At 31.5% G+C, this 13,993-nt stretch overlaps 1 protein-coding gene across 1 annotated transcript; it reads left to right on the top strand.

The window, feature by feature from the left end:
• Positions 1-453: 453 nt before the first annotated feature.
• On the top strand, positions 454-5,084 carry LOC114419299 (alpha,alpha-trehalose-phosphate synthase [UDP-forming] 6-like). The gene is made up of 4 exons (XM_028384948.1): positions 454-714; positions 808-3,399; positions 3,495-3,768; positions 4,423-5,084. The coding sequence occupies exons 2-4, from the start codon at positions 1,394-1,396 to the stop codon at positions 4,702-4,704; spliced, it is 2,562 nt and encodes an 853-aa protein (XP_028240749.1). The 5' UTR covers positions 454-714; positions 808-1,393; the 3' UTR covers positions 4,705-5,084.
• Positions 5,085-13,993: the final 8,909 nt, after the last annotated feature.

Here is a 13,993-nt window from a genome sequence, read left to right as displayed (position 1 = left end):
TGCAGTAGCATCAAAAACAGTGACGAATCTCAATGCGGCGACGAACGGCCAAGAACATGCCACGTGTCCCGAGGACGATGGCGGACCCAATGAGCGCGCGAAACGTGGCGCGACCAACGAGCTTTGCAGCTAATTTCAGACAACCCCTCGCAGGTGGGTCCCACGCGAAACATAATCCTCGGTGACGGACTTGCCGAAGGACAAAAGATAAGGACGAACTCATGAGAACATTGCACGCTACTTCCCACGCGTCTATCTCACGGTGTACTGCACATCGTAACTTTTGATCTTAATTACTTTTAGTCTTCTGACACCATCAACGGTCAGGAAGTTTCCTTTTTCAATGAGTAAAAATTAAATAAAAAAACGAAGTTGTTTTTAGTGGTTGACTCACGAAAACAAGTGAGCTTCCAAAAGTATCACACTGTTGCATGCTGTCTAGGCTCAGTGGAAAGAGATATCATGGGGTTGGGTGGCCATTGTGGATCAGTGAGAAAGCTCTTCCAAAAGATAATTCAAGATATTTTCTCTTTATTTTCTTAGTCATTTATATTACTATTATTACTATTTTTTATTTTTCTTATTCTATGAGGTGGTTTTTCTTGAATGATTTATCTTATATGGATTATGGATATGGATATGGATGGATTCTGATTTTTTTTACATTCACCGAGTGAAAGTGAAAATTGGAATTCAAGTTTCTCAACCAATCTGGTAATTTTCTTGAACTGTTAGTTAAGTTCCATTTGGGTTTCCTTGTTTTTTTATTTATCCTTTTTTTTTAGCTTTGCTCCTTTGGTCTTTTAGGCCATCTGGTTCTGACTTCCAAGTTCAGTCCGTTTATGACATCAATCTCTGGGGGGTTGTTTGGTTGCTGTTTCTTGTTGTAGCTGTTTATGTGATCTGAATCTATTCCATTCCTTTTGTGCTTCTCTATCTCTCTCTCTTCTGGATTACTGGCAACTACATGTTTCATCTGTCCCTTGCTTTGATCCCTTTCTCCAAACTCATCCTAAGACAAGTTCTGCTCTCCCTTTTGATGCTCTTCAATATTACTCATCACAGATTCACCACCTGCTCCTCTTGCCATTTCATGCTTCGTAATTTCTCTTTCACTCAATTCAGGACAAGTATAAGTTGACCCTTATCTCAAAAACATAGTCTTTGTTTTGTCCAGTTCAGTGGTTAACCCACACCCTTTTTGTTCTTCATCATCCATTTGGTTGATTTGGGTTTACCCTTTTTGGTTAAAAGTGTTGTGATGTGGACCTTGTTTGTGAGATGAATATTGTTGGCTATTATTGAGGATTATTACCTTGGATGGTATGTGGGTATATAGTGTCTCAAATCAGTGTGAGTTAGCTTGTGATTGATTGATTACAAGGTTACAAGGATGGTATCAAAATCCTATTCAAACCTATTGGAGTTGGCCTCTGGGGAGGCTCCATCATTTGGGTACATGAACAGGAGAATTCCAAGGATTATGACTGTGGCTGGGTTGATATCTGATGTTGATGATGACCCAGTGGAGAGTGTGTGCTCTGATCCGTCGTCGTCGACAGCGCACCGAGACCGGATAATCATGGTGGCTAATCAGCTTCCCATAAGGGCCCAGAGGAGGCCAGATGGGAATAGGAGTTGTTGGTCTTTCGAGTGGGATGAGAATGCACTTCTTCAGCTGAAAGATGGGTTAGGGGATGATGATATTGAGGTTATTTATGTTGGATGCCTTAAGGAGGAGGTGCATCCAAGCGAACAAGATGAGGTTTCACAGACACTTCTTGAGACCTTCAAGTGTATCCCAACTTTTCTCCCAGCTGACCAGTTTACTAAGTACTATCATGGTTTTTGCAAGCAGCAGTTGTGGCCACTGTTTCATTACATGTTGCCCTTGTCACCAGAGCTTGGTGGCAGGTTTAATAGGTCACTGTGGCAGGCTTATGTGTCAGTCAATAAAATTTTTGCAGATAGGATTATGGAAGTTATTAACCCTGAAGATGATTATGTGTGGATACATGATTATCATCTGATGGTGTTGCCAACTTTCTTGAGGAAGAGATTCAACAGGGTGAAACTGGGGTTCTTCCTTCACAGTCCATTCCCTTCATCAGAAATATATAAGACATTGCCTGTTAGGGAAGAGATCCTGAGAGCCCTCCTTAATTCGGATTTGATCGGCTTCCACACTTTCGATTATGCGCGGCATTTCCTCTCCTGTTGTAGCCGGATGCTCGGCCTTACCTATGAATCCAAGCGAGGTTATATTGGGATTGAGTACTATGGTAGGACTGTTAGTATCAAAATTCTTCCTGTTGGTATTCACTTGGGTCAGCTTCAATCAGTTTTGAGGATGCCTCAGACTGAAGAAAAAGTTTGCGAGCTCATTAGACAGTTTTCTGATAAAGGAAGGACATTGTTGCTTGGGGTGGATGACATGGATATTTTCAAGGGAATAAGTTTGAAGTTGTTGGCCATGGAACAGCTTCTCATTCAGCACCCTGAGTATCGGGAAAAGGTAGTGCTGGTCCAGATAGCAAATCCTGCGAGGGGGCGAGGGAAAGATGTGAAAGAAGTGCAAGCCGAGACGAAGGCCACAGTGAAACGGATAAACGAAACATTTGGGAAACCCGGGTTTGATCCTGTCATTCTGATTGAGGAGCCTCTCAAGTTTTATGAGAGAGTTGCTTACTATGTTGTTGCGGAGTGTTGTTTAGTCACTGCGGTAAGGGATGGAATGAATCTCATACCGTATGAATATATCATTAGTCGTCAAGGAAATGAAATGTTGGATGCAGTTTTGGGTCTAGCTTCCTCCCCTAAGAAGAAAAGCATGTTAGTTGTGTCTGAATTCATTGGCTGTTCCCCATCTTTAAGTGGGGCAATCAGAGTGAACCCTTGGAATATTGATGCTGTAGCAGATGCAATGGACTCTGCGCTGGAAATGGCTGATTCGGAGAAAGAGCTTAGACATGAAAAGCATTATAGATATGTTAGTACTCATGATGTTGGGTACTGGGCTCGAAGCTTCTTGCAAGATTTGGAAAGGACTTGTAGTGATCATGTGCGACGAAGGTGGTGGGGGATTGGTTTTGGATTAAGCTTTAGAGTTGTTGCACTTGATCCAAACTTCAAGAAGCTCTCAATGGAGCACATAGTTTCAGCTTACAAGCGGACGGCAACTAGAGCAATCCTTCTTGACTATGATGGTACACTAATGCCTCAATCATCCACCATTGATAAGAGTCCAAGCAGTAAATCCATTGAAATTCTTAGTAGTTTGTGTAGAGATAAGAACAACATGGTTTTCCTTGTTAGTGCTAGAAGCCGAAAGATGCTTTCCGAATGGTTTTCTCCTTGTGAGAATCTGGGAGTTGCAGCTGAGCATGGTTACTTTCTAAGGTAAATTACTTATGCTTGTTGCCTTTTCAACATCAGTGCTTTCTTGAGGTAGAATTAATGGTTGACCTTGCTTTTTATATCATGTATGGTTTCAGAATGAAACGAGATGAAGAGTGGGAAACACATGTTGCAGCAACAGACACTAGTTGGAAACAAATTGCAGAACCTGTAATGAAACTTTACACTGAAACAACTGATGGATCCACCATTGAAGACAAGGAGACTGCACTTGTTTGGTGCTATGAGGATGCAGATCCAGACTTTGGATCGTGCCAAGCTAAGGAACTCCTTGATCATCTTGAGAGTGTGCTTGCAAATGAACCAGTAACAGTCAAGAGTGACCAGAACAATGTAGAGGTTAAACCACAGGTGTGTACAACATTCCACTTCTAGGAATTAGTTGTATATATCTATCTATCTATATATATATATTCATTTTATATTATACCTTGGATATTGATGTTAGTTGCCGCATCATCAGTTACATTTTTGCATAAACTAATTCCAAATCAAAACTGGTGGGTAAGCTTGCAAAACTTGTTTTGCATTAAGGCATAATTTGAAAACAAAATCAATCATTGTGGTTGGAATTATCAATAAAGGCACAGTAGCATTGTTCAGCATAAAATCAACAGTTTAATTAATATATGTAAAAAAAGGTATGCATCATAGACCAGAGAAAGGACAAAGAATTGAAAGAAGAAAGCTTGTCAGTAAGTCCATTTTTAATTGGTGAATTTTTATCATAATTTAGAAATATTAATATGTATTGTAGGTACTAGTTAACCTATTCAATTTCTTTTACCTTATTTGAACCCGTGTTTGTAAAATAACCATAAAAGGAAACATGTGAATTATTGTTGAACTGTCATGTAGATCCACTCTTGAAAGATTATTTTTCTCTTTTTGATGTGGTTATGCTTTTGAGAAATGTCAAATGTTTATAGTATCCATTTTATTGTTCTACACTTCTACTTAAGCCTCAAAATCTAATAAATACATGTGGAATGTGTACACATGCAGGGTGTGAGCAAGGGACTAGTGGCCACACGCCTACTTTCTGCCATGCAAGAAAAGGGGATGTGCCCTGATTTTGTTTTGTGTATAGGAGATGACAGGTCTGATGAAGACATGTTTGAGGTAATTACCAGTTCAATGGGCGGTCTGATCGCTCCAAAGGCCGAGGTATTTGCATGCACGGTTTGTCGAAAACCCAGTAAGGCTAAGTACTACCTGGATGATACAACTGAAATAGTGAGATTGCTTCAGGGCTTAGCCTGTGTTTCAGAACAGATAGACAAATAGTTTCATTTTCTTCAGAACAAGAAATAGTTTGTTAAGCTTGGGAAAAGTGGTGGTGGTGGTGAGAGGTATTATAATTATATTGTGCTTGCTTTACTTTGTCATTGAGGATGTAGGCTCAGTTGTGCTGCTCTTAAAATCTTAATACACAATTAAAATTATTGGTTTCCTTGATATTCCTTGTATATTATCCTAGTTGTTACTGAGAGAAGTTCTGTATCGGATTCTGCTCCTTAAAATGCTTGATTTCCATCAGGAAAACTTGTACATATAGTTAGTTGGTTTCTTTCCAGCCATGAAGTCTTGTGCATTCCTTTAAGCCATGCATGTTTGGATGTGAACATGATGCTGTGAATTGGTATTAGTTTTGTTTACGGTAGTAATCGAGTGAATTTGATTTGCACATTATGATTAGATGCTTGTTTATATCGAAGTTGAGAAAAATTATTCTATTAATTTTTTAATTACTAGTTATAATTGTTAATTTTTTATATACATATTTTAGAGGATCCATACTCCTTTATGTGATTCTAATTTTGTCCAAATTTTCGTAAGTATTCATGAGTGGTTAGATCAAGATGAGTTGCTGGTAATTTGAGACGTTTAGAGAAATCCATACGCCTTTTATGTGCCTAATTTTGTCAAATTTTACTCGAAGTATTCATGAGTGGTGCGATCGAGAGAGTTACTGGAAATTTGAGACGATTCAAAGATCATAGGCTCTTCTCTTTCTGTTTGTCTCATTTTTCGGTACAAGTGTTTGTCTCATTTGTATCCTAGTATTATGTTGGACCACTCATTAAACAAGTTAGGATATTATATTATGATAAATTAAGGAACAAGAATTTTATTTTTTTGGTAACATATTAGGTATAAAATTTGCGAACGAAAAGAATATGCGTGGAGTTTCTTTTTCCTTAGATAAGTTTACTTAATTTACTAACTTTTATTAATGAAAATTTAATGTGACTTCGGTATGAAATGAAAGCTAGGATGCTGTCGTTGGCAAAGCTCCAAGGCCTTTTCCATGAAAATCGTACATTTTATTTGGTCCTCTAACATTTAATATTTCAATCATTTTTTTAATTTAATACCAAATTTTGTTATTTAAAGGTTTGTGGCACACGAAACAGCATCAAAATGGTTTGAATTTTTGTAATATTAAACTTCACAAAAGGAGTATTTTGATGCTGCTTCAATTTTTAGGAAGATGGACAATAACAATAAATCTTTCCACGAAAAGAAAAAAGTCAAAGGAGCCCCAAACATTAATATCGAGTGCATGGATTAGTAGAGTTATTCTAGTGTAATTAGAGCTTAATTAGTGAAGGATATCCGAGATCTATATATATAAAAAAACTCAAATTAATAGGATTTATTTATTTATTTTGATATTTATAGATTTAAACTCATTTCACTCGTAATAACATTTCAAATTCTAAATTACTCATGCTAGTCAACATTAGGAATTATTAAATATTGTTTTTAATTTGTGTTCAAATTAGTTTTCTTGTTTGGAATATATATATATATATATATATATATATATATATATATATATATATATATATATAAACAAGAATGTTTAATTTTATGGAATGGTGTCACGTAACAAACTTATATTCATTCCATCTAAAAATATTAAATGTTATTATTCAATTATATTATTAATTCAAATCAATATTATTTTATTATGTAAATAGATTTTATTTTATTATTCATTCTATTAGAGTTATATTCAATTATTATTCTATTAAATGCAAATAATTCTATTTTTAGAATTTTTATTCTTAATCAATTATTTTATTCTTTTTTAGTATTTTTTTAATAACGATTTTTAAGGTTAAACTTACGATTTTACGTAAATTTGTGGAGATCTCATAAACTCGACTCGTAAAATTAACTTGTGAACTCGTAAGAATTTATTCAATATAAAAAATATATTAATATTTTTATATATAAAATCGTAACTTAATATTTCAACCTTAAAATAAATCAAAATAACAAAATTTAACAATAATTCAATAAACTAACAGTCTACATCCAATCAAACAAATTCATATAATACAAAACATAAGTTCTTAAAATAAAAGCATTTTAAAAAAAAATTAAAATAGTTCAAATATTCATCAATCCTCTAATTAAATCATCTCAAATATCACCACCACCACCACCATCTTCATCTCCATCATCTTCAAGCTCTTCCTCAGTTGAGAAGTGATATTCAAACATTGTAATTCAAAACCAAATTTTCAATATCAAATGCATCCAAAGTTGAATCACTTAAACTTCCTCCAACCAAGTCAATATTACTTTCACTGCTACTTTCACATAGAGGTTGTTCAACCTGGACATTGTCTTCATAAAAAAATATCACCTCCCTCTTTTATTATCCATTTATCATTACATTTCATATCTTCAAATGGAAGATTGAACAATAATTTTTCTTATTTGTCTACTTTTCAACTTAAAGTTATACATCACATAAACTAAGTCATTCATCTTCTTTTGATATGAGTGTTTTCTCGTCTTTATATGAGCTTATAAATAACATATAAATATGAAGTTCATAGATCCGATTCTATCGAATTTACTCTGATTCTACTGAGTTTACTCTGATACTACTGAGTTTACTATCGATTCTACTTGATTTGCGATTGTACTCACTATTTAACTCATGGAAGCATTGTGAAATCATAAACTTGTACCATTTTACGAGTTAAATAGAGATTTTGATAACCATGACGATTTTAGTATCGTTTAGTAATATACTATGAAAAAATTATTGATCATTTTATTTCATTCCTTTTTAGTTTTTTTAGTTAACAATATATCTTTTTTAGACCATATATATATATATATATATATATATATATATATTAAGTTATATTAGTTTTACTAGTAAGGATAAACTCATATTTTACATTATGTAATATACTATATGCGTATATATAAGGTTTTATTCTATGGAGTGACAACACGTGTCATCCCCAAATTTATTCCCTCCAAATAATTCAGTTAATGCAAATTTTATAGTTATTATATTTTCAATAGAATAATTACAAAATCCTAAATCAACAATAGTACATAAGAACGGTATAAGTAGAAATATTCAAATTTTATATTTATTCTATTCTTTTTAATTTTATATAACAAGTTTAAGAACCATGAAAATTGATATGATATATTTTTTTGTTGGTTAAAATGAAAATATGAAAAATATCTTATTACAAGTACATTTTAAAATATAATAATTATCGTTAAAAGTAAATTTTACATAAACGTAATTAATAAAGAGTCATTTTTAGTGTATATTTTTCTAATTCATACATGTATATTCTACTATTATGAAACATATACGTGCAAAATTTTAATTAATTGTCCAATAAAATAATTTAAATCAACTTGAATTTATTTTATATATTTACTTAATATTATATATTATAATTTAAAAAGTTTAAAATTCATCACAGGTGTGTATATAAAATATACTTAAATATTTATTGACACATCTAGAAATATACATTTATTAAAATTTAAATTAAATAAAACATATTCAAAATCAAATAATATAAAAAATTAGTCTTATCAATATAAAATATGAATTTAATACCACAAGAAATTAAACTAGTTATTATATAACAGAAAATTTTGTCACGTGAATAAATGTCAAGTGATATCTCCATATTAATTCTCAGTAATTATAATTACATAATCATTAACTATTAGAATATTCTAATGAATAATACCATTATAATTAAAATTAAAATTCATTAATAACACAAATATATATTTTTATTTTAATTAAGGTAATTATTCTAGTTATAGTAACCAATCATGATTAGAATATTCTAATTAATAAATAATTATATTTTCTAATTCAAATTAACTAATAACACAAATAATTTTTTAATCAATATTTATATGTACATAATTTTTATTTTAAATTAATCAATATTTTTAAATTATTAATCACTTAAAGTTTGGGCTGGTGTTAATTAATAATTTAAATTTATATCATAATTAAATTAAATGAATGTTATTTAAAATTTCATATTCAGCTGCATTTTGAATCTTTTCATTTTATCCCGTGTATATTAGAAAAAAAAACAATTTTAAAAGTAAAAAATAAAAAGACCAAATAATATCATTGTTCTCAAGCTCGATATAATATGATTTAAAATATACACTTAAACTACTAATAAACAAAAGAACAATGATGGAGAATAAGTTTCTTTTACTATTTCTACTAATATATTTCTTTTAAAATATATACTTGAGCAAAATTAATTTTATATTAAATCATTTACATACATAATCGTCTATTTTTTTATATTTATTTACGTATCCATCTTAAATTAATATCCACTTAAAATCTTAGACTCATGATAATAAATCATTTAAATGATTTTCATAAATAAATGAGCATTCTATGTTTAATTTCATATTTATTAAAGTATTTTCATAAATAGTCCCATAATTTAAATTAATTGATTATTTTAAATTTTGGATTAGTGTCAACCATTGATTAAATTATCTCCATAAGTAAAAAAAAAACATTATAATTAATTATATATTATATATTTACCTGAATTTTGATAATTTCCATTTAAATTGAATTATTTCTTGAAATATATTTCATATTAAAATATTCCAAAATGATTGCATCCTTAAAAGGTTTTTGTCATATATATAGATATCGTATTAAATCATTTTCATACATAATCATTTATTTTTATTTTTTTATCCGTTATTTTAAATTAGTGATCACTTAATTATTGAACTAATTTAATCAATAAATTAATTAACATACAATTATAAGAAGAAGACAACATGTAAGATTTTTAATTTTAAATACACTAATATGATAACATATGACAAAAGGAGACTATAATAATAATAATAATAATAATAATAATAATAATAATAATAATAATAATAATAATAATAATAATAATTATAATATTTTTTTATTAATCAAAATATAATAGTTAAATACATTAAAAATTTATAAATTATAAAATTAATACCAGACACGAGGTATTTAAGTAGTTTATTATAAAAATTGAAAGATGAATGAACATACAAATATAATTGTTTATTTAATTAAGAAACATAAAAAACGAATCAATTTTATATTACTTGTATACTTGATTATCCTGTTTGGTATAGAATAAATACAAGTTAAAATATATTTTTGGTTTGTTGTTTTTTCAATAAAATTTATTTTTTTTCTTTTATATTTAAAACATTTATTTTATTTATTTATTTTTAAATTTGGTCATATCATCGACATAAAACTAATGCCATTAGTGCTTTATGTACTAATTAATTTTAATTGATTAATTTTAGAATAATGATAGATTTCTTTTGAAGGAAATGAACTTATATTATATCAAGATGAATTAGAGTCAATACAAGGTGTACTATAATCAAAACTTTTTGACAAGCAAAAGATTTAGATATTCTTGTGACATTCTCTATGTCGACATATATATAAATAAATAAAACATATAAAAATATTAATAAACAAATTCACATAGGTAAAAGGTTTACATTCACTTCACTATTATCAAATAAAACTAATTAACAACATATCCGACTCAGAACAAGGCCTTCAAAGTTTACAAAAGAAATTTTGTTAAATCAGTGTGGTAAAATAAAATAAAATAACATTATGCAATTAAAATAAAAACTCATCCTCAACATCACATCATATCAGAGCATTGTGTCTCAGCCTCTAGCACGAGGTTCTTTAAAGTCATCCACCTAGTCATCTGCTCCCACGAATACAAGGTTTGAGATCATCACAGGATCCAAACACAAATAACACATAGAGAGTGAGTTATCACATTTCTAAAAAAAATACAAATAAACAAAGATGTAATCAAAATAAATTATGGAAGTATTTATAACAAAGCTCAACTTAATACAGTCCACATCACTTCACCACTTTATCATTTAAAATTCATTTTTCAATCACCAATCACATTACACATCAATCACACACTCGAGTCAAGACGTAATAACACTCATCAATTTCACAATAAACAATTAGTAATCGTTATGCAATAATTATACTAAGACTCAAGCCTATATGCAATCTGGTATCATGTTAGTGAAAAACCAAACTGGGGCACTTAGGAGTACATAACAAGACAAACCACACAATAGGTATGTCAGGTCACTCTTACTAAGTAAAATCATAAGGTGACCAATCAGAGTCTCTCTATTTTGCGAGAATGCTCCAACCATATGGGATCAACATAGGCTTAAAGGAGCACTCAAACCGAGTGTCTTTGCCCCTAAGGCCTAGACTCCGAAGAATCTGTTAGGGCCTTACCTTCCTGATTCAAGTCCAACTCTTAAAACAATTTTTGCACACAAACACTGCCCATGAATTATACAATACCCACGACCTCACACTCGTGTTTCAAACACGTTCAACATATTGCGCTACAATTTAACACTTTAGGTTTCTAACTAGGAATCCTACATTTTTCCTTTAACACTGTGCATAAACACTTTTCTCAAGGTAAACACCAGTCAGATTATTATATAATTCACAACTCACAACACAAGTATTGTCATATCAAGTGTTAACCACACACTTATTCACAACCAAATTTCATAATAAACAATTTTAACATATCACAACATCACAATCCACTATCACACGTTTATGTGTATCTCACAAATCAATGGATGTTCAACTTTGCCCTTATACTCAATTCCAATAACAATGTTATGATCTCAAAGCAGCATGTTATATAATAATTCATCACATATTCAATTTATCACTTAGGCACAATTTTAATTACAATTTCATAATCTCAATATAACAATTTATCATGCCAATCTACCAAATCTTGTCCAAAGTACAAACAATTTATACAAAAATGTTTTTCACAATATGGGTAGTAAAACCCCTCAAATAATTTCACACAATCATATCAAAATCAATGAATCAAAATCTAGGTTAAAAACACGAAAACACCAAGAGCACTCAATTTTATCAACTAATTCATATCAGGACGTCAATTGGTCCATCAAACACAGCAATATCGTATTTATAATCATAAAGAAAAAAATTATAATTCAATAAACATCCCAAAATAAATCTCAATTTGATCATTTAAGGATCCCTACACATGTTCATTCTAACCCCAATTGTGATAAACCCATCTCTTACCTCTAAGCGGGCTCACGTGTGTAGTCCGACAGTGATAGTCTCTAGTAGTTCCCTAAGATTCCTCAAGATTTTTCCCTTGTTTGCTCTGTTAGGGTTTCCAAGCGTTAGAGAGAAGACGAAGAGATTGTAGCCTCCATTTTACTGTCAATATATGAGACTAATTTCTCTCTTTTAACATTATTTCGCAAATCCCAACGGTGAGAATGTGCGCAAATGGGTTCCAAAGGAAGTGTGAAAATTTCACAAAGATCCAACGATTGAAGAGTCTAGAATCATAGTTTTACTGAGATAAGTTTTGGGTATCTGCGAGAAAAAAGAAAACTTAGTGCGAGGGACATTTCTTCATGACATACATTATACTGGAAATCCCAATGGTTGGTGTATGAAAAAATAAGTTTGAAACCACATGTTCAAATTTCACCACAATCAAACGGTTAATGATTCTAGGATCATCGTTTTAATGAGATAGATTTGAGTGTATGCGGGAAAAATAGAGTTTTGGGAAAGGAAGAAGGGAAAATGGATTTGAGAGGAAGAGATAACGCATAGACGTGTGGTAAATGTAAAGAGTGACCTATTACGTCTCTATTTATATCTTCGGTACTCTGGGTCTTTTATTTACTCTATTTTGTAGTTATTTATTTTATAAAAATGAACTCTATTTTATTTCCTATCAAATGAATAAATAATTTTTTTCTTATTTTCTTTCAAACCATTATTTTAATTAATAAAATTATTTCTTCTTATTTATTTAATCATAAAAATCTCATCATTTTTCTAAAACTCTATTTATTTTTAAATAAAAAAATAATTTTTAATTTATTTTATGAATTATGGGGTGTTACAACTCTTGTTAATTGTACTACTTAGACTCGAAGAACCTCTGTATTTGCTGGTCGACTAAGTAGGCTACTTGAATCTAGAGAATATGATAGATATAATTACGATAAGAGGGAAACTCTATCTTCTACCAGAAAGATAAAGATACCCCTTAAAATTGGATGTTATCTATTATTAGAGGAAAGATAAGATAAAATCATATTTTCCCCTATTTACATTATCTTAGAAGGGAAATTGAAATCTTATCATCCAATGTCACCTCTGTAAAAGGAGATAATCAATGTTCAGGTAAACTAACTCTTAATCCAACCTATATTCTAATACATGTATACTTCTATGTTGCTAACTTGAGCGTCAGAATGCCTTTGTAGGTACACTCCATCACCATTCATGGAAAAGCTCATGTAGAAGCATTGTCATGAGGAGATTCTACCAAATTTAGTAAAAACATTTGGTGCCCACTATGGGGTCAAAGGAAAACTTTCCCTTCAACAACTACATCATCAATGGCAACAAACAACAACATCAACGCCTTTATTCAAGGAAAATGATCACATGAGCAGGAATCCATCGTGAATGGGATACTTGTTATGGGTGCCCTTGAAAAGAGGAACCCAACAAGCCTGGTGAGTCACTCGCGTCAGGAGCTTGATGATCACTTGTTGATCATTCCCTTGCAAAGAAAGATGCACTCCTTGAATCAAAGAAACACTCAGGAGATGGAAGACCTTCAAAAGGAGAACACCATTCTCAAAGAGTAGTATCTGAAGCTTCAAGAGAACCAGAAGGCAAACTTAGTTGTAACAACAACAACAACCCACCGGACCCAATAGGCTAGGACAGACACAACTAATATGATGTGGCGTGAAGTGACTTCCTCCATCATGCGACCAGTCCAGAGAGCAGCAAACGCTAACACTTGGTTGCATCCTTTCGTTGACGGGGTTAAAGAGGCATAACTCCCACCTGGATAATAGTCGTTGAAAACTGACCATTATGATGGATGCTAAGACCTAGACGAACACATGGACGCATTCGTCACACAAATGAATTGTTGACGAATGTCGACACAATCATTGCATAGTTTTTCCTACAACATTGAAAGGTGTAGCACTCCATTGGTATGCTTGACTGCTGAGAAAATTCATTGACTCATTCATAAGGCTTATAGAGTGTTTTGGAGCTCAATACACGACGAACAGACCACACCATCTTACAGCTATGGCACTCGCCAACATTAGGCAAGAAGAAGACAAATTG

This window comes from Glycine soja, chromosome 7 (genome assembly GCF_004193775.1).
Source record: "Glycine soja cultivar W05 chromosome 7, ASM419377v2, whole genome shotgun sequence".
NCBI classification, from domain to species: domain Eukaryota; kingdom Viridiplantae; phylum Streptophyta; class Magnoliopsida; order Fabales; family Fabaceae; genus Glycine; species Glycine soja.
Note: the sequence above shows the minus strand (reverse complement) of the source record. Positions and strands in the feature narration are given on the sequence as shown.